Raw genomic sequence first — 22,815 nt, 5'->3', positions numbered from 1 at the left:
AAACATACTTTGTTGTAGGTGTGTGAGTTATTTAGTCCGTACTACAGATACTGTGTGGAACAGTCAGCATGCCAGCAATACTGTAAACATACTTTGTTGTAGGTGTGTGAGTTATTTAGTCCGTACTACAGATACTGTGTGGAACAGTCAGCTTGTCAACAATACTGTAAACATACTTTGTTGTAGGTGTGTGAGTTATTTAGTCCGTACTACAGATACTGTGTGGAACAGTCAGCATGCCAGCAATACTGTAAACATACTTTGTTGTAGGTGTGTGAGTTATTTAGTCCGTACTACAGATACTGTGTGGAACAGTCAGCTTGTCAACAATACTGTAAACATACTTTGTTGTAGGTGTGTGAGTTATTTAGTCCGTACTACAGATACTGTGTGGAACAGTCAGCATGCCAGCAATACTGTAAACATACTTTGTTGTAGGTGTGTGAGTTATTTAGTCCGTACTACAGATACTGTTTGGAACAGTCAGCTTGTCAACAATACTGTAAACATACTTTGTTGTAGGTGTGTGAGTTATTTAGTCCGTACTACAGATACTGTGTGGAACAGTCAGCATGCCAGCAATACTGTAAACAACAGGACAGAGAAAATCAAGTTTTCAAAGCATATCTTGCGGTAAGTTCATATCAAATCATTACAATCAATTATCCTGGGTTGTTGGACCTAGAGTGTCATCGATAGCAGTCTCTACCGTGTGAGGTAACTTTCACATGAAAAAACAAACAGACAGATACACATCCTGTTACTTTTATAAACAAATGGCCAATATATAGATTACAGGCTGATCAACAAGGTGATTTTAAGAGTAGCTTTGCTTCGTTACTGGAACAACTAAGGAAATACTGTCATAAACCAGAGCTTTAAAGGGATAAGACAATGGCCGATAAATTGATGTACATCCCCAATGATGATACATAAAATTACCACTCCTGTAGATTGAAATTAGTGGTTGAAACGTTTAAACACTCATCTAAATGAATTAACCAATCAAATTCACTAAAGTCCCCAAAGTTGTAAAGCCAACGAATAGGAAAATGTTATAAAAAAAATTTGAGGACTAGTGTAATAAACAGCCTATTGTCCCATCTCTCTCTGATTTTAAACTGATTTTATATGTTAATGAAAGCAAACAAATTTAATTGTTTACTCTGAATATTGAGAAAATATGAATAGGTATAATAAAAATGATTAGGAAACCATTATATTTCAAGACCCTTTTTCCTTAGTTATTTCATAGTTATTTCTTCCATCGTATTATAAACAGCTTTCCGCGGATATAGAATGTACAATTATAAGATTAAAACCAGTTTTTTTTAGCCCCGAGGTGCCGAAGGCATGGGCTAAAAAACTGGTTTTAATCTTATGATTGTACATTTTTATATTCGTAGAAAACTGGATATAATACGATGCTAGACATAGTTTTTTCGTATGGATGAGAACCGGTTCCTATCCACCGGTTTCGAATGATTCCTATCCACCGGTTTCGAATGATTACTAGAAAAGCTTTTCCAAAACTATTAAAGGCGAAGCTTTTTTTATAATTAGGGTTGGTCCGTCCAGGACAGTAGGTTTTTTTCGTTAATTTAGACATGTTAGACATTGAAGTGTAGAAACCATACAATCGTTACCAAATGTCCGTACGTCCATGTTGATTTTTAACCATTTAGACAAATTTTTTTATGTGATATACTTCTATCTGATTTTTGGAATACCGATTCCTATTACAACAAGGTATAATGTTATAAGTAAGTAAGAGTAAGATTAATTAACTTCCATTGTCTTTACCCTTCTGGAAGAGTCTTTATTTCTAAAAATTTAATTTAGTGGTGTGAGACGCAGCGTGACTGTAACAGGCTCCGGCTGGTGGACATCCTGGTCATTCCCATGCAGAGGATCACCAAGTATTCCTTGCTTCTCAAGGCTGTTCTCAAAAATACAGATGATCCAAATCAACGACATGATCTCATTGAAATGGTAAGAAATGCTACAACAGGTCTTAATTGTAGTGGCGCAGTAATAACAGTTTTAAAACACCAATGTCTAATCAGAGGCTTGCAGAATGGGGTGTATCCCATAGACGTCCACGGGGGGGGGGGGGGGTAAAGTGGGGATTACCCCCCCCCCCCCTATTTAAAATTTACCCCCAACCATTTAGGAAGGGATATTTACCCCCCCCCCCCCCCCAAACAATTTTGGGAGGGTAAATCCCCCCTCCCAAAATTAAAAATCTCTAACAAAAAAAAGTTTACCCCTGCCAACAGATTTCAGGGGGGGAAATTACCCCCCCAAGCAAATTTTACCCCCGGGGTAAAAATTTTTGGGGAGGTAAAAAAATTTTTACCCCCCCCCCAAAAAAAAAAGATTGGACGCCCCTGGTGTGTCCCCTGGCAAAATTGGTTAGGTTCGGTACATCCCCTTTGATTTCAAATATTCCTTGCTTGTGACTTCGCCACAGACTCTAGGAGCTTCGCTACAAGAGAGCGGAGAGGGAAAATAATTTTTTTTTGTTCAAATTATGATTTTTTATTTTATAAGGGATAATAAGTTTCTTAAGTGCCCATTTAAAAAATGTGGTGCAGTTCGCTTTCTAAGAAGTATTTAACCTGAAATAAAATTCCTTTGAATCTCATTATTTATCTTTTATTAGAGAAAAGGGATAATTGCTATTTCGTTCTGGTCACCTTTACATAACAACAAAATTGTTTTTATTAATACTTTTAACGAAATATTATTTTTCATTCTTCCTGAATGATGTCAGCAGGTTAAAAATATTGGATCTAGTGCAGTTCACACTAAAATGGTCCTGGTATTAAGAAGGCCTACAAATAATCTGGAATAGACAAGAACTCATGATGCACAGGGAAAGTTTTATTGAAGAAAAAACGCCTGAAATAAGTCTTTTTATGTGCTTTGCGATATAACTGTGCATTAGTGATTAATGGCCTTTCCAGATTATTTGTAGGCCTTCTTTTGTCGATTGAAATTTTATGGGAGCATAATCTTTATATTCCACCGTGTGGCCGTTAGAAGTTCATAGATTTTTGGAGAAACATTTTACCGTGAACTGCACTTGACCCAAAATATATTTATAGAATAAAAAATAAGGACTCTTCAGTTCCTTCCAGGTTAGAATGTATATCTGTGTGGCTTCGAAACCGATTAATATCCGCTGGATTCGAACCAGTTCTCAGCCATACTGAAAAATCGTGTATAGCATCGTATTACAGACAATTTTCCATGAATATTAAAATAAAAATCATAAAATTGTTCCTGTTTTGTTAGCCCGGGCCTTCGGCCTCTCGGGGGCTAACAAAACTGGTTTTAAACTTTTTTTTGATATCCGCTGAAAGCTGTCTATAACACGATGCAATAAATAACTATTTTCTAAGTGTCAAGTATATTATTTTAGGATCGTCATGTAGAAAGTTTGGTGAGAGATGTGAATTCTCATATGAGACACAGACAAGAAATAGAGAAACTCAAGGCTATCATTCAAAGAATTGATTCTTATGATCCAATAGTAAGTTATTTATATTACTAGCGGCTACGCCTCCTAGAGGCCTCTAGGGGCACTTGAGGAGGGGGGAGTCGAATTTGATAACCCAATTTCTTATTTTAGATTTTATAAGAAAAAGTAAAAAAAAAATTTTTTTTTGGGGGGGGGGTATTTTTCATTTTCGGGGGGTTGGGGGTGTCCCACCCCCCAAGAAAATAGTTATAAACCTTCCCGGGACCTATGAGAAGCTACCCTGTTAAGGAGAACCCGATCGGTTCAGCGGTTAGCGAGATCCTTCGGTACATCCTGTTACTTTAGTATAAGAACTAGCGGCTACGCCCCTAGAGGCCTCTAGTGGCTCTTTAAATGTTTTTGTTTGTTAAAGTCTACGTTAATTCTTTATGTTACGGATACCTCTTAATGTTACGTTGAAGTCTCCCAGATTTTAAGAAAATTTTCATTTTTTTGTCATTTCTTTTGGGAGGGTGGTAGTACCCTCCCCCAAAATAGTTAAATAACCTTCCCAGGACATATGAGAATCTACCCTGTTAAGGAGAACCCGATCGGTTCAACGGTTAGCGAGATCCTTCGCTACAGACACACAGACAGACATACAGACAGACAAACATCCTGTAACTTTAGTATAAGGATTAACGACTGCGTCCTAGAATCTAGGAGCTATGGATTCTAAGGAGAAGGAAAGTAAAAAATAGACCCATAAGAAGCTTCCATAAAATGTGAAACTCAAACGGTACAGTTGTTATCGAAATATCAAGCTACAGACAAAAAAAAACCTACTACTTTATATAATACTAGCGGCTTCGCCCCTAGCCTCTAGGGGCTTTGCCCCAAGAGGTTTGATCAACCTAATTTTTTGTATTTTGGATTTAAAAAGAAAAAGTAAAAAAAAATTTTTTTTTTTTGGGGGGGGGTTATTTTTCATTTTTTGGAGGGGTTGGGGGTGTCTCACCCCCAAAGAAAATAGCTTAAAACCATCACAGGACCAGTAGGTATATTCCCTGAAGAGTAGAGCCCAATCGGTTCAGTGGTTACTGAGATCTTAAGCTTCAGACGGACAGACAGACGGACAGACGGACAGACGGACAGACAGACGGACAGACATCGTTCTACTTTGTATTATAGACTAGTGGCTGCGCCCCTAGCATCTAGGGGCTCTATATTCGAAGGGCAGAAAAATAGCCTAAAACCCTACCCAGACTTATTTTTTTAAAATCAAATAGCCTAAAACCATCTCAGAGCCTATAAAAAGCTTAACTGTAAAGAAGAACCATATCGGTTCAGCGGTTAGCAAGATCCTTCGCTACAGACAAAAAAAGCTTATTACTTTATACTATAGGAAGGATAAAAAGATAAAACAAAAATACAAAGATTAAACACATTTTGCTTTCAAAATTACAAAATAATTTATTGTCAAATAAAAGATTTTTTAGTGAAACATTATTATTAATTCTTAATTCCAGGAATAAGGGATGGGAAACCTGCCCAAAAAATATATTCGGCCTAGTTTTGACAGGGAAAGTGCAACTTTTATCACTTCCTAATTTAATCAATTTATTGGCAGATGGTTCTTTGGGCTATGGCTTTAAACCAATAAGGTTTGGTCATATGGGCTTGTTTTGTGTCGACCAGGCAATTGGCGGTTGAAGAAAATCAAATTTTCGGCAAATTGCATTTTAAGTCCTTGTGGTGAATTAGGCTATAAATAATATTTGGATCTACTGCAGTTCACGGTAAAATTTTGCTGGTAACGAATATTGCTAAAAATCTATGAATTTTAAAGGCTGCTAGCTGCCAAACGGCTGAACGTACAGATCATACCCGCACATTATTTTAAGCCTACAAATAATCTGGAATAGCCAAGATCCAATGATGCACAGGGAAAGCTTCACTGACGTAAAATAGGCCTTTTCCGCGCATTTCTCTGCACTGCGAGATAATTATGCATTATTGATTTATGGCTATTCCAGATTATTTGTAGGCCTTCTTATGCCGCTTAAAACAGTGTGCGGGCATGATCTGTACGTTCAGTCGTTTGGCAGCTAGCAGCCTTTAAAATTCATAGATTTTTGGCAATATTCGTTACCAGCAATATTTTACCGTGAACTGCAGTAGATCCTAATATTTTGTTATGTTTCCCATCCCTTATTCCTGCTTAATTCAAGGAGACCAAAGACGAAGAGTTGCAGTGTTTGTTGGCGAGCAGCACTCACCTAGACCTGACCGGCCCAATGCCCGGCTGTTCTGCCAACCAGGCGAGGCAGCTGATCAAGGAGACAGACCTGAAGCTGAAGGAGGGCTCCTCATCCAAGATAGACGTGCACCTGCTCCTCTTCACTGACATGATGCTCATATGCAAGTTTATTAATAAGAAAGGAGACAGGGTCAAAGTTATCAGACAGCCTTATATACTTGACAGGTAAACATTATAAGAAAAACATTTCTAGTATATCTTTGGAACCGGATTATATCCGCCAGATTAGAACCGGTTCTTAGCCATACATAAAAATCATATATAACATCGTATTACAGACAAATTTCCACGAATATTAAGACAAAAGTCCAGTTTTGTTAGACCGTGCCTTCAGCCCCTCGGGGCTAACAAATCTAGTTTTAATCTTACAATTTTTATTTTAATATCCGCGGAAATCTGTCTATAATACAATACAATAATCAGTTTGTCTAAAACAAGAATAAGGAAAATATGGCATACGTCAATTAAAGGCTGAATTGCTGGAAATAAAAAATTTTCGTGACAATAGCTGATATTTCAGAATATTCCATCCCTATGACATTTACGAACCGACCCTTATTATAGAAAAGATTCGCTTTTAAAAAGGAATATTTATTACAATAAAAATGATAATAAAATCAATGAGTATAATATATGTATAAACATCACTTCGTCATAATTCTTTTTAGAATTATGTTAATGTGATTTTAATTAGTTGTTTGGTTGTTTTTCAAGGTTGCCTACATGTAATTAATTTACATTTTTACTAAATTTTGTATGATATAATAGGTATTTATCGCATCGTATTATAGACAGCTTTCCGCAAAATTTAAAATGAAGTAATAAACTAGTTTTGTTAGCTCCTGAAGGGCTGAAGGCCCTGGCTAACAAAACTGGAACTAATTTTATGATTTTTATTTTAATGTTCATGGAAAATTGTCTGCATTACTATGCTATGCATGATTTTTCAGCATGGCTAAGAACCGGTTCTAATCCAACGGATATTAAACGGTTTCAAATCCATACTGGAAAAGAAAGTACAAATTATATAAAACTATCCAACTATTCTGACTTTGACACGGTCATAATTATTTGATGAAAATCTGCGTAAATGCCAAGTTCTCATTAATTACATTCATAATTGTTGGTAAGCTGCTCTTAGAATTATTTTACGTTACTAGCGGCTTCAACTCTAGCATCTAGAGGCTTTATATTCAAAGGGGTTGAGAGTGGCTAAAAATGGCTTAAAACCAAGACTTATAGTTATATCTAACAATAAATTGCCTAAAATCATCACAGGACCTGTATGAAGCTTACCTAAAATAGAGGATCCAATCGTTTTTTTAGCAGACGAAAAAGGTTTCCCAAGACAGGGGCCAGGTAGTTGTCTGGGTTATACATCTATTATTATTACTTTTATTTTTGATATGTGTTGATGCAAGCAAAGATAATGTGAATTGTTTGGCTCTATCCATGATATATCAATTCCATTATTTAGGTTGATATGTGTTGATGCAAGCCGCGAGAATGTGAATTGTTTGGCTTGTATTTATCTGAATGAGTACAAAATTGCAGTGGCCGCCTTCACACTTCATGCCAATGATGCAAAAATTATTAAGGTATGTGTTTTTCCTTCAGGGGTTACAGGACAAATGGGGTTACAAACGTCTGAGTGGACAAACGCAGGAGTAACAAACGTCTGAGTGGACAAACGCAGGAATAACAAACGTATCTAAAATATTAAGTTATATATAAGTATTTCTATATAGGTTAGGTTAGGTTAACATATGAATATACAAATAAGCACCCCGCAGAGGTTAGGTATTTGAAAAACTTATAAGAAAATTTAAAATAGGTTAGGTTAGGTTGAGTATCCACTCCGACGTTTGTCCTATAACCCCTTTAGGGAGGGATATATAATTTAAGAAATATCATATTGAATAGAAAAGTTTACATTAAAATCTCAAAAATCTACTTGTTTTTAATATGGTATAAGATTTCATTTGCTTAAAATTTTTAAGAAATATATATCAAAATTACTCTAAATGATGTTTCTCGGAACGGTTCAAAAACGATTTAGGTTTTTTTAAGGTGCAATTATAATTTATTAGAAACTACACTTTAGTCAAACTGACTCTAATTAAACTATAAAACGAGAATGATATCAAACATAAACATTGATAAACATTCATAAAAAAGAAGCTTTAAAATCATACGGTGGAATAAACAAACATTAACATTATTTTAATTATAAGTCTAAACAAAACTGTATATAATATTTTTTAGCAAACTTGCATAAATACAGGATAATGTTTAAATTAAGACATACCTTTATTTTTAGACTTCATTATAGAGAGGCTTCACTTAAAAAATTGTACCATGTTGTTTAGAAATAATTATTATAAAAGTTAGAAGAATAGGTTAATTATATCAGACAAAAAAAGTTTAAAATCGACATATTTTAGATGGAAGTATGGAATCATCAAAGTTTAAAATTAATAGACCAATTCCATCATGCCTTAATTTATGATCAGAGCGAATCATGACTAACGTACAGACGACAGACATACACACCACCCCTTGATTCGCTTTTAGTTATTGAATATGTGAACTTTCAAACTTTGTGCTTGTTTAATTTTGCAAGGAGAAAGGGGACATACGGCTATTTATTTTCAATAGTCCCAAAAGTCTTATAATAACGTTTTCTTATTCGTTGGCTTAAAACCTTTGAGATTTTAATTGAACTTTGATTTGTTTGTTCATTTAGTTGATCGTCCATACATTTTAACCACTAATAGTCAACTACATAATGGGTAATTTTGTATATCATCATTGTTGATGTACTTAAATTTATCGGCAATTGTCTTATCCCTTAAAATCCCTGATAATTTTGCCAAGTTTAGACTCAAGCTGTAAACAGCTTTTATGGATTTCCGATAATCTGGGGAATATTACCCAATGTGACTTTTTTCTTTAGCAAAAAAACATATTGAAAATTTAATAATAGTGTTGACTTATTTTCATGCGTTCGCTTCCCTCACTCATTGACTAGTAGAATTATTGACTCTTTCCGAAGCGCAGGAAAGTGTCATGTGTGACGTCATAAAAAAACACTAATTATCCATCTCTTTTTGAGGAGTTTCCTTTCCCACTTCTCCTCTTTTCCCACCTTTTTAGACATATTTTGATAACCTCACACATGAAACTTTCCAGTGCAGCGCTTCACTCTTTTCAAACTTTCCACATTTCAAATTTTGATATTAGCTAGATGATATGTGTCATGGAAATAGAATGTCTTTGAAACTATTTTTCATTTATCTTTTGTCTCAAAATTATCATTTGTATTTTTTTATATTACCCTATTTCTGAACATTTACAGCATTGATTGTCCGTTTAATAAACCTATAAATATAGATTTATAATCAGACAACTACCTGCCCCTCAACCCCCCTGTCGAGGATCTTTTTTGTCTGCTAGCAAATTGCTTTCTGCTCTTTTGTAGCGACTTGGCTGTTTTAACATTCCGCTATTGGTTGATTTTCAAAATACCTAATTGAAAGTCGACAAGGTCATCGGGGACATACAACCTCTCCCCCCTCTAGTGTTTTACTCTAATGTCCGTTTAATTTTAAATCTTTGTCTGAGAATGACTCTGCGATACACTTTATAAAATGTATAATAATGAAATCAAACTATTTATGTATAACTATTTTTTTGCGTTAATATGATGTCACTATGCATCTCTAACCGTTTGCGGCCTTGTTGTACAGGGCCATAGCGCAAAAACTACTTAATTTTATGTTCATTTGAATAGAAGCTAGAAAAAGTCCGGATTTATTTGGCGCACCCTGTATTATATCCAATATTTATGATTCCATAATTTGTAATAAAAAGCAGAAACAAATAATGATTGTTTGCTTTGCAACTTGGTCCTGGATTATGTTACATATTTTGTATTGGCTAGCTACGTATACAATACATTTGTATTTATGTCATGTTGACTATTTACACATCACTGTGACCTTGAAAGGACAAAATTAAAGTTTACTATTTACACATCACTGTGACCTTGCAAGGGACAAAATTAAAGCTATTTACACATCACTATGGCCTTGCAATGGACAAAATTAAAGCTAACTATTTACACATCACTGTGACCTTGCTAGGGACAAAATTTAAGCTTACTATTTACACATCACTGTGACCTTGCTAGGGACAAAATTAAAGCTTACTATTTACACATCACTATGGCCTTGCAAGGGACAAACATATTTAAAGCTTACTATTTACACATCACTGTGACCTTGCAAGGGACAAAATTAAAGCTTACTATTTACACATCACTGTGACCATGAAAGGGACAAAACATATTTAAAGCTTACTATTTACACATCACAATGACCTTGCAAGACACAAAATTAAAGTTTACTATTTACACGTCACTGTGACTTTACAAGGGACAAAACACATTTAAAGCTTACTATTTACACATCACTATGGCCTTGTAAGGGAAAAAACACAAATAAAGCGTCCCTGAAAATTTCCTAATGTTCAAGCTTATTATTTTAGAAAAAGTATTTATAAACAGTTTTTCTAAAATTCAAAACTATGAAGGTGAAAAGACGTCCATACTTCGAAACCCCACATTTTATCCCCCTAAAAATTTTTAAAAATACATTTAGATTACCCCCCTCAAATCTATAATTTGTTTTATTAGCGCTGATATTCTACAATAGGGGAATGTAATTAAACTTGTTTTTCAATTCTTGTTCAATGCTTCACAATTGGTTTTAAAATATTCAAATTACTAGATAGAATTATTGTTATGATACTTATCAGAATGTATTTCATTTCTTTTTTCCTTTTTTCATTTTCAAAATATTTTATTGGATAATTCAAACTTTCCAAAAACATACTAAAACCTATAAACTAAAAGTGTACAATAATCTTGTCTTACTTATGTTCTACATTTATTTTGAAATATAATGTTGGTAGTCAATTTAGTTTAGAAATATTGTGTACTTTATGCCAGGGATCTAAAGGGATAAGGTAATGGCTGATTAGTTGGTGTACGTCCCCAATGATGACACACAAAATTATCCCTTCTTAAGAATAATTGGTTGAATCGTTTGGACACTCAACTTAATGAACCAACCAATCAAAATTCAACAAAAATTCCTAAAGTTGTTAAGCCAACAAATCAGAAAAAATAATCATAAAACTTTGGGGACTAGTGTAATAAAAAGCCAAATGTCCCCTTCCTCCCTGGTACTTTATGCAATTTACGTTCATATTTTGTCATAAATGTATACAGTTTAATGCTTTTCCCCCTCTGGATGTTTGTTGCTGTTATTGGCAAACAAAGACTTGGTTTTTATATACACTATAAAAGGTTTTTCTTATATTTACACAAAATTTATAAACATGCTGTTTATTTGAACAAGTATAACAATATCCAATAATTCGAAGTTTAACATATCAGACATAAAGGCAGACAAACAGTAGACGGAATTTATTTTTACAATAATATTTTTTTTATATTTCACTTTTATCTATATTATGATTTAGCCTATAGAGAAAGGCCGTAAAGGTCAGGAAAATATCCTAAAACCAGCTCATGACAATAAATAAGCTTTCCTTAAAAGTACAACGGTTCTTTATTATCCGAGAACTTTAGTTGCAGGCCAAAAAAACCTTACTACTTTAAATTATAGAATATTTGTAATTTTTTAGAACTGGAAAGAGAACTTGGACAAAGCCCGAGATTATTACCATGATGTCAAGATTTGTCCCGGCTCTGCCGACAGACTCTTCAGCTACGAGGATGACGAGGACGAATACCTGGGACCACCGCGCACGCGTGTCAGCCGTCGCGGCTCACGATACTCCAGCTTCGGCCACTCCCACTCTGACTCGCTGGAGCTGCAGGAAGCCATGTTGGGCGTCGTCGGCCGACGCGACCCTAGCCTTGAACTTAGTGATGCCCGGGGCGGCAGTTTCAGCTCCGAGGATTCGACCCCGCTACACCCGAAACAGCGGGCGTCCAGTCTTGACATAAGATTTGTCGACACCGCCCCCTACTCCCACCCGGCCTCGCCGCGCACGGAGCGTAAAATATCGCCACAAAGCCTTTATCCCAACAATTTGACGGTGGATATTCCGCCCACACTGGGACCATCTATAGAGGAGGAGGGTGGGAAGCCTCGGTCACGAAGCCCAGCACCTGGAAGGTCTGGCTCGAGGTCAGGGTCTCCGTGTAGTCCTCTGAGAGGAATTAGCTATCCTCCTCTGTCTCCAAAGATTCTAAAGGTATATTTTGTAATAACTAGAAGCCTGTACATACAAGCCATTTTTCTGTGCAATTAATGTACGAAATTACGAAATTTTGGACCACTGACAGACTGATATTTGAAACTTGCTTTGCATGATGAAAATCGTGTTTCAATATAATAATTATAAAATAATAACTAACCTCATATTTTATATTTCAACCTGCAATAAGCACAGTCCTTTATATCAAGAGATACAATGAAATGATAAAATTAAAATTTTTACCTAGCAAAAAGGGTCTTTGTATTTGATTTTATTTTTTTATCTTTTTTTGTGGGTGAGGGTGGCATTTTCCAAAAGAAAATTGTTTGAAACTTTCCCAGGACCGTATCTATATTCCTTAAGAAGCACAGACATAAATTGCACTACTTTGTATAAAAAACTAGCAGCTTACGTGCCCCTAGAGGCCTCTAACATGACCTTTCCAGTACCTAGAGCAGCACTGTAACGGAGAACCATATCGGTTCAGTGGTTAGCCAGATCCTTCGGCAGACACAGACAAACAGACAGAGATCCTGTTACTTTATTTTAATGATAACAATGTTTATTTTCAGCGGGGTGTGGCAGTTCAGTGTAACTCTCGCTCCACCCCACCCCTGGTGAAGTCCCAACACCTCCCCTCCCTCGAAAGCCCCAATATTACTGTGATAACTGATTCTAACGAGAATATTTCTATAGAAAAGGTAATAAAAGATTTTTGAAAGTGAAGCTTTTCTATAATTAGGATCAATCCGTCCGTTATCACAAGGTAAAAAGGTACACGCCCTAAAAATATAATCATGTCCTTTAATTAAACAGTATATATCCTGTATTTAAAAAGTATTGCAAAAAATTTACTTGCAATTTTGTTAAGATTTATGCATTACTATTCTGCTTATTTAGTTCTGACAAAAGTTTTAATGTTCGTATGTCCTACCTTTTTAGAGCTTCGCTTTTATGGATGTTGCCATTCTTGTATATTTATTCAATTAGGCTAATTATTATTACATTATATGATTTATTGTACAAATTCTCCAAATTAGTGTATTTAGTCCTTAATGTCAGAGTCATACTATGTTAAATTAAAAAAGAATTATCAAACTGATTTGAAACCTTGTTATCGCCTATTAAATTTGAAAAGCAACCTTATACATTATAGTTGTAGTTTTACATGTTTAAACAAATTATTTATTATGAAGCAAGTTAAGATCGATAGGTAGTTTTTTTGGTTATAATGTTCAATGGAAAGCTGTTCGGTAACAAAATTTGCTAATTTAAAATTTTTTTTTTCATAATCTTTTCTTTGTTGGATTTTATAAATCTGGTTATCAATTCAGGGATCTAAAGGGATAAGACAAAGGCCAATAAATTGGTGTACATCCTCAATGATGATACACAGAATTACCCCTTCTATAGATTGAAATTGGTGGTTGAAACTATTGAACACTCAATTTAATGAACCAACCAATCAAAATTCACTGAAGTCTCCAAAAAGTTGTTTTGCCAACGAATAAGAAAGCTTTATTATAGAACTTTGGGGACTAGTGTGATAAACAACCCATTGTCCCCTCTCTCTCTCTCTCTCTTTCTCTCTCTCTCTCTTTCTCTCTCTCTCTCTCTCTCTCTCTCTCTCTCTCTCTCTCTCTCTCCCTCCCCCCTCCCTCCCTCCCTCCCCCCCTCCCTCCCTCCCTCCCTCCCTTCTCTCCCTCTCTCTCTCTCTCTCTCTCTCTCTCCCTCTCAGTTATCAATTAATAATATTTTTCAAATTAGGTTAATTATTACATATTATAATGTGTATAAATAAAATATTATGCAATTTAATTTATACAACATATTTTTTATTCGCTCATTTAGTAATATTGGTATTTTTACTTTAAAAATCAGAAAAATATTTCAATGTTTATTCTTGCATAGGTTATGTAATTTATGAGTCCTGAAGGGTTAGGGCTCCGCCAAGGTTTAGATCTTTTTAGAGCCCCTATGGGCAATTAATGTAGGGGTAGAAGTGCCCCCCCCCCCCTCTTTTAAATTTGACTTTTAAAAATAATAAGTAAAAAAAGTAATATTTTTTTGTGGGTAGACATTTTTTATTGGTATTGTGGAGATACCCTACCCCCAGAATAGTTAAAAACCTTCACGGGACCTGTAAAAAGCATCACTGTAAATGAGATCCATATCAGTTGTAGTCGTTATTTCAAAAGAAAATTTTAGAATATCTTAAAATGTTTTCTACTTAAAATTTTCCTTTCTTAATATGTCTGAATGGCTAAAAATTATATTCTAACAAAAGATAGAAGAATCATACTTTTCCCCTTAATACACTTTTCTTAGTTTTAACTGCTTGTAATTCAGACAAATTACTTTTATCTTCAAGGACTACAAACTTTTTAACTTCTATGGGGGAACAGAATAGGGCGAAAGAATCAGAGAGAGAGGGGACAATGGGTTGTTTATTAAACTAGTCCCCAAAGTTTTATATTAACGTTTTTTAGTCGTTGGCTTAATAACTTTGAGGACTTTTATTGGATTTTTATTGTTTGGATCATTACGTCGAGTGATCAAACGTTTCAACCACTAATTTTTTTTCTACTGAAGGGGTAATTTTGTGTATCATCATTTGGGATATATCTTATCCCTTTAAATCCCGGGAAAAGAATTATTTATCTTTCTATACCTATTTCTTAAAAAAATTTTCTCAATTTTTAAAAGCGAAGCTTTTCTATAATTAGGGTCGGTCCGTCCGTACGTCCGTCCGTCCGTAACGAATAGCTTTTTCCGTTAATTTAGGCATGTTAGAATTGTCCTATCGATTTCAAACTTTGCATGGTGATTCCTGTAGAAATTAGGTACGAGTTAGAAAGCGTAGCAACTCTATAATCATTACCAGAATGTCCGTACGTCCATTTTAAACATGTTGATTTTTTTTACATTTTTAACAACAAATTTGCATGTGACCTAATTATCCGATTGGTCTGATTTTTAGTATACTGATTCCTGGGACAACAAAGTACAATATTATTAGCGAAGCAACTCTATAATCAAGTCCTAAAAATGTAAGTATGTCCATAAATATTATCCTGTATCAATCAGTATTTCAACAAATTTACTTACAATTTTGCTTTGACTCTTATACATTTACATTCTGATTATTCAGTTCTGACAGTATACAAGTGTTAATGTCCGTTTGTCCTACCGTTTCAGAGCTTCGCTTTTATGGATGTTGTCATCCTTGTTATGATAAAATTCTGTTAAATCAAATCTACTTGATTTAAAAGAAAACTATTTGTATTGATAAGGAAAGTTTTTCTGGAAACTTATCCAATCAAAACAATTTGAAAAGGAATCAAACGAAATGTTTGCAAAGCAAGGACGTCCATGCTTTTTCATTTCGGGGGGGGGCAGGTAATCTTTAAATGATATAGGCAAGGACGTCCAAGTTTTTTAATTTTTTTGGGGGAGTGGGTAAAAATTCAAACTTCAAAATTTTTTGGGTGCCTTGACTCCCCCCCCCCCTTTCCATTGGACGTCCTTGTTGGAAAGTCCAGATTTTCAGATTGTCATTTTCTCCATCAACAAGTTTCAAACTTTTTGCATTTCTCATTTTTTTCAATGTTTTATAATTTTTTTAAGCGAAGCTTTTCGTCCGTGCGGCAGTCCGTTAGTCCGTAACGGTTAGCTTTATTAGTCAATTTTATTTTAGTTAAACATGTTGATTTTTTACCATATGTTTTTTACTTTTTTTAAATTGAATTTTTATTTCATTGATCTGATTTTTGGAATACTGATTCCTAGGACGACAAAGTACAAAGTTATAAGCGAAGCATCTCTATAATCAAGTCCTAAAAATGTAAGTATGTCCAATGTCCATGAAAATTATTCTGTATTTAATAATTTTTTCAACAAATTTACTTTAAATAAAAATATTCTGATTATTCAGTTCTGACATTCAAGTGTTAATGTTCGTTTGTCCTACCGTTTCAGAGCTTCGCTTTTATGGATATTATCATCCTTATTTTTTTTTGAGAGATGATATATTTCAACTCTATTTATGAATTTAATTTTTGTTATTTCGTGTTTGTAATTAGATTAACTCTATAACATTAAAAATAAATTGATTTAAAATAAAAACAATTTGATAAAAAGGTTCGTTATCTTTTTGAAAATAACTCTCCTAATATTGCAGTTTATTTTAAACAAAAACTTCGTACTCTTAACATCTGTGAATCTAACTATTAAAAAAATTAAAGTGCATATTTAAGATTGAGTTTAACCTATCCTAACTTTTAATGCTAAGCTGAAGTAAACTATATCTCGCCAACTGCTGAACCGATGAGGTTCTTCTTTATAATAAAGCTTCTTATAGGTCCCGTGATGGTTTTAGGCTTTTTTATTTTTATAAAAAAAATTCTGGGTATGGTTTTGGCTATTTTTCTCGCATTCCATATCCCTTCAATTATAGAGCTCCTAGATGTAGGGGCGCAGCTGCTAGTGATGAAATATTTAAACAACTGCCTAACTAATATTTGAGCACTTTGGACTTTTAAGAAACCTTTGATATAAAACTAAGTAAAATTTAAAAAAAACTTGATAATATCCAAGCATCTAAAGGAATAAGACAGTTGATGAACATCATTGATGATTATACACAAAATTACCCCTTCTTTAGATTAAAATTTGAGGTTTAAACTTAATGAACCAACCAATGAAAAGTTATAGAAAGTCCCCAAAGTTTATGAGCCTGAATAATATCATGACAAATATCTAAATGATAAATATTTGAAAAATTGGCACTCACTAAAACCCAGAGAATATTATTTTAAACATGTAAAATTGGAAAGGGCTGCTCAGCTTCACCTTTTTATATGGAGTATGAAATTTAAATCTATCCGCTCCACTGGTTTTACCCTAACCTGAGGTGGATTCTTAAAAAAATTTGCCCCACTAATCGCTTAGTGGGGCAAAATTGTTTTCGTGAAAAATCCACCAAAATCACATTAAAAATCTACAAAAATTAAACAAAATCATAGAAGGGTTATGAACACAAGATTTTATATAATTTTTGTAGATTTTTTATGTGATTTTAGTAGATTTATCACGAAAACAATTTTGCCCCACTAAGCGATTAGTGGGGCAAACTTTTTTTAAGAATCCACCTCTGGTAGGCTAAAGGGGGGGGGGGGATTCTATCAACCACCCCACATTTTACCTAATAGATTTTACACGTCTCATACACTACATTCTCTCCCTTTTTAGTAGCGAAGCTACTCTATAATTCACAATGTCCGTCCGTCCGTCTGTCCGTCTGTCTGTCCGTCCGTCCGTCTGTCCGTCTGTCCGTCCGTAATTAATGAATTGGGGGAAACGTGATTTTCTCGGCTCCTATAAAAGATAGAGAGCTGAAATTTTTTGACAACATTCCCATCATTTAGGAGCAAAATTTACTATAAAACATCAACGGCGATCGGACTGCTTTTTAGCAGGTTTTAGGCTATTTTTTTATATTTTCCAAATTTTCCCCATATCTTTGGTGTTTATGGTCCGATTTTCAATAAATTTTCAGTTGAAGATATCAAAATTAAATTTCCCGTCATTTGAAGAAAACAACAATGACGGTCAGACTGCCTTTTTGCAGGTTTTTGGCTATTTTAATATTTTTCACATTTTCCCCATATCTTTGGTGTTTATGGTCCGATTTTCAAAATTTTTTCAGTTAAAGATATCAAAATTAAGTTTCCTGTCGTTTGAAGAAAACAACAATGACAGTCAGACTGCCTTTTTGCAGGTTTTGGGCTATTTTTCATATTTTTCACATTTTTACCCATATCTTTGGTGTTTATGGTCCAATTTTCAAAAATTTTTCAGTTAAAGATATTAAAATTAAATTTCTGGCGTTTTAAGAAAAGAAACAATGGCGGCCAAACTGACTTTTAGCAGGTTTTTGGCTATTTTTATATGTTTGACATATTTCCCCATATCTTTGGTATTTTTGGTCCAATTTTAAAACTTTTTTGCATTAACAGTTTCAACATATTTTTTCCATTGTTATGTGCATATAGTATGTAATTTACTTTAACCGTCTTCATCATACAAAATAAAACAAGGTTTCGTGTTTATTTTCTCCAACAAATCTATTCTTGATTTTAATAAATACACTTTAAATCTACTTCTACGTATTCCCATCCACAATTTTTGTGCTTCGCTACTTATGGATGTTGTCATCCTTGTTTTCTCCTTTTCTCTCCAGAGAGTAGACAATGAGCTTTTTATTACAATGGTCCCCAAATTTTATAATAACGTTTTCTTATTCGTTAACTTTACAACTTTGGGGACTATAGTGAATTTTTTTAATTTAGTGTTCAAACGATACAGAAGGGGTAATTTTGTGTATCTTCATTGAATATGTATATCAATTTATTTGCCATTGTCTTATCCCTTTAGATCCATGCTATCCTTCTCTCTATTTCTCTCTCTATTTTCTCTCTCCTGAATCTCTTGAGCAAACAAAAGATTTTGGGACGGAATGATTTATGTAAAATCAATTCTGAATGTTGTCTGACATTAAAGATTAACTTTTTAATTTTCTGGGATATAAATTGAAATTCAATTTTAAGCACATATTGACAATATATTTTATCGATGCGTTATCAGTTCTGACACTCTACAAGTGTTAATGTTTGTTTGTCCTACCGTTTCAGAGCTCGCTTTTATGGATGTTGTCGTCCTTGTTTGGTATATGATTAACAAAGTACAAATTTTTAATCAAGAATCAATAACAAGATTTTAAATATCTTAATCTGTTTGTTTTTAGCCAGAATCTTATCAATTTTAGCAGAAAGCTTATCTTTTTAATTCTAATTGAATCAACTATTTTTATTTATTTTATGCTTTGTTAGGTATTTAATTCATTAAATAAATTTGTATCTTGTGCTGTTCACGGTAATATGTTCCCGGTAACGAGTATTTCCAAAAATGCTGCTAACGGCCAAACGGTGGAACGTATAGGTTATACTCGCACAAATGTTGAACCGAAAAAATAAGTTCTATAAAATTAAATAATCTGAAATAGTCATTACTCAATAATGCACAGTTATCTCGCAATGCACATAAATGCGCGAAAAAGAATGATTTGCGCGTTTTTTTCTTTCGTAAAGCTTTCCCTGTACATCTTGGCAATTCAATTCAGATTATTTATAGACCTTCTTATGCCTGTGTCCGGGCATGTCATGTTCATTAAGCCGTTTGGCAGCCTTTAAAGTTCATAGATTTTTGGAGATAATCGTTACCAGGAACATTTTACCGTTAACTGCACTAGATCCATATATTTTTCTATTGTAGGGTTGCAAAGATGGCTCCGCTGTGCCCTACACGCAAAAGTCTCTAAATAGCACACAGAAAGGAGTTGATGTAAGGTCGGGTCACCAGACGGCCGCACAAATCGCCGACAACAGCCTTAGTTCTACAGCGACGACAGCAGTGAGTGGAGTGCAGACGGGAAACCATAGCATAAGTCTAGTCATATCAGCTGATAAAGATAACGTGGTTACTACAGCGGCTGGTTCCATCAGCTCTGCTGCAGCCACAAAATCAATCCAACATCCGGGCCTTGTCAAAATAGGAGGTGGTCCACCAAGTATAGGTCGGTCAGCGCCTTCAACTCCGCTGCCAACCCGTATTGTCGGCGGCGGTGGCGGGAATGGCGGTGGTGGTGTGAGTGTGCCCGGCACAACAATCAGCATTGCCCGTGCCACCCCGCCAAGTATACCGCCGCGCCAAAACCACCAGCATGTGTCTACAACTTATATAAACCAGGAGAAGCACACTATCCACGTGACAGCTCCGAATCAGACGCCCAACAAAGCCAGCAATGGCGGCCCGGTGGCTCCTGCTGCAGGCGACCAGAGCAGAAATGGAAGCATTAAGGAGAAGCCGCCAAGAAAACGTAATGATTCCATTAATCCAGAAATTTTGATTGATTTGGTGGATAGCCCGGTTCCACGATCATAACTCATATTACCTTTTTTTGGAAAGTCATAATTTTGATATATGTATATAGGTTGGGGGAGTAAAAGAGTTAGATTTTAATAGATATTCGTCATATATAGAATTGGGTATTAAGATCTTAAATCATTTTTAAAATGCATAAAATTTATATTCTAGTCAATGTTTGTCTTATTTAGAGGGAACATAGAATTAAAGTTGTGAAAGACGTGATGAAATATTTTAAAGCACATATTTGATAATGGACCAATAAACATATCAGAATCCCTGTGACAATAACAAAGCTGTTTATAGTGCTTATAAAAAATGACGTCATACAATAGACTAATAGTAGGCCAATACACCGAATAAATTACCAATGGCAGGCTAGTAAACAATGAAACTGACCAATGATAGGCCAATATACAGATTAAATTACCAATGGCAGGCTATAGTATACATTCTAATTGACCAATGGTAGGCCAGTGTGACGTCATTCATCATAAGCACTATACGATGCTTAAACAATAATCATTAATTTTGCACATATACTTCTACATTTTATATAGTTTAGGGATCTTACAGGTTCACATTAAAATATCACTGATCCAATATATTCATGAACAAAATATGTAGGAACGGCTGAACGTACATGTTATGTCTGCATATTGCTATAATAGGACAGAAAATACGCATAAAATAAGTCTTTTTCGGGGTTTCATTTGCTCTGCAGCAAAATAAATGTATATTTTTGAGTATTAGCTTTGCCAGGTTATTATTAGGTCTTTTTTTGCTAGTCGAAGCAATGTGCATATACGTTCTGCCGATTTTCCTTTGGCTTATTTTTCATTAATTTTTAAAAATTGTTACAAAGACATATTGGTTGTAATATATGATTGAAGTAGGTTATTTATCGCATTGTATTATAGACAGCTCTCCGCGGAAAAAAAATTAAGATTAATACCAGTTTTGTTAGCACTGAAGGCCCTGGATATCAAAACTGGTATTAATTTTATGATTTATATTTTAATATTCGTGGAAAATTGTCTGTTATTCGATGATATACATGATTTTTCAGTATTCCAATCAGGGATTTCAAGGGATATGTCGATTGCAGATAAAATTTATGTAAATCTCCAATGATGATGCACAAAATTACTCCTTCTGTAGATTATTATTTGTTGTTGATCGTTTGGACACTCACCATAATGAACCAACCAGTCAAACTTCAATAAAAGTTCTCAAAGTTGTTGAGCCAGCGAATAAGAAAACTTTACTATAAAACTTTAGGGACTGGTGTAATAAACCGTGCAATGTCCCCTTCCTCCCTGGTTTCCAATACTGTATTTTTGTTGATGATGGTTGTAAAAAGCATTATTTTCTCTTCTTTCCAATAAACATATTGCTTTCATGGATTTATGTCTCTTTCACAAACAGAATTATATTCCCTGAATTTTATTTTCTTTTGTCAACAAATAACTTACAATTTAGGCATCTTGTCTTTTATCAGGGCTCGCCAGCCGCGCAACAGCCGCTTGTATTGCCTGAGTAAAATCATCATATTATGACTTTAAAATTCAGCTGGATGTCTAAACCTGTCCCTTAACCTTCAATCCACCTTTCTGGATTTTTTTTGCACACAATAGCGGTTTTTTTTATACTTATGCGCAACTAAGGCGCGGCTGTCGAACCCTGCTTTTTATCTTAAAAATAGGGTGACAACATCCATAAAGCAAATCTAAGCAAATAGAAAAAAACTAGTTAAGATGCTTTTATGCTCATGTAAGGTTTATGAATTATTAAACACTATACCATGCCTAAAAACAATCAGATCTAACCGTTACAGATGTATAGACGACTGGATCTCATTGTAGAAAAGCTTTGCTTTTTAAAATCACAGATTTACTTTTGCAAATTTATCTATACTCATTACTCGTATAGAAACAAATATTCTATTCGAAGGATGTAAGAAACATAGACGTCCAAGCTTTTTATTTTGGGGGGGGGTAATTTGCTTTGGGGGGGGGGGGGGTAAAATGGCGCGCGAAACGCACCGCAAATTTTTTTTACCACCCCCAAAATTTTTACCCCGGGGGTAAAATTTGCTTGGGGGGGGGGGGGTAATTACCTCCCCTGAAAACTGTTGGCAGGGGTAAATTTAGTTTACCCCCCCAAAATTTACCCCCGGGGTAAAATTTTGGGGGGGGGGGTAATTTAAATTTTATTAAATATTTAGTATTAAAAATGCGCGCGAAGCGCGCAAAAATTTTTTTTATTGCAGATTTTTTATTTTGGGGGGGTATTTACCCCCCAAAATTGTTTGGGGGGGGGTAGATACCCCCTCCTAAATGGTTGGGGGTGCCTACGGCACCCCCAGAGTAGGGGTAAGTTTAAAATGGGGGGGGGGGGGTAAAATGAAAAAAAATTTGGGCGTGCCTACGGTGGCCCCAAAATTGTTTTTTGGGGGGGGATAAATACCCCCTCCTAAATGGTTGGGGGTGCCTGCGGCACCCCCAGGGTAAGGGGTAAATTTAAAATGGGGGGGGGGGTAATCGCCCCATTACCCCCCCCCCCCCCTTGGACGTCTATGGTAAGAAATATAAAAATTTGACAAAAAATATTTTCCAGTTTGGCTTGGAAACCTTTTAATATCCGCTAGATTATAACCGGTTCTCTGTCATACTGAAAAAGCATGTATAGCATCGTATTACAGACAATTTTATTAAAATAAAAATCATAACATCATAACCAGTTTTGTTAGCCC

At 34.9% G+C, this 22,815-nt stretch overlaps 1 protein-coding gene across 1 annotated transcript in view; it reads left to right on the top strand.

Annotated features, from left to right (window-relative positions):
* LOC145315527 (uncharacterized) overlaps positions 1–21,973 on the top strand; it is a 39,902-nt gene extending 17,929 nt beyond the window's left edge. Inside the window, exons 10-17 of the mRNA XM_080155510.1 lie at positions 523–633; positions 1,843–1,992; positions 3,428–3,538; positions 5,698–5,951; positions 7,264–7,384; positions 11,499–12,074; positions 12,650–12,778; positions 19,410–21,973. Of these exons, the coding sequence (XP_080011636.1) occupies positions 523–633; positions 1,843–1,992; positions 3,428–3,538; positions 5,698–5,951; positions 7,264–7,384; positions 11,499–12,074; positions 12,650–12,778; positions 19,410–20,078 (2,121 nt within the window). The 3' untranslated portion in view covers positions 20,079–21,973. The remainder of the gene's footprint in view (positions 1–522; positions 634–1,842; positions 1,993–3,427; positions 3,539–5,697; positions 5,952–7,263; positions 7,385–11,498; positions 12,075–12,649; positions 12,779–19,409) is intronic.
* The last annotated feature ends 842 nt before the right edge of the window (positions 21,974–22,815 follow it).

Source organism: Acartia tonsa, chromosome 4 (genome assembly GCF_053477335.1).
Source record: "Acartia tonsa isolate MP-2025a chromosome 4, ASM5347733v1, whole genome shotgun sequence".
NCBI lineage: Eukaryota > Metazoa > Arthropoda > Copepoda > Calanoida > Acartiidae > Acartia > Acartia tonsa.
The sequence above is the reverse complement of the archived record's forward strand: the minus strand, read 5'-3'. Positions and strand labels throughout refer to the sequence as shown.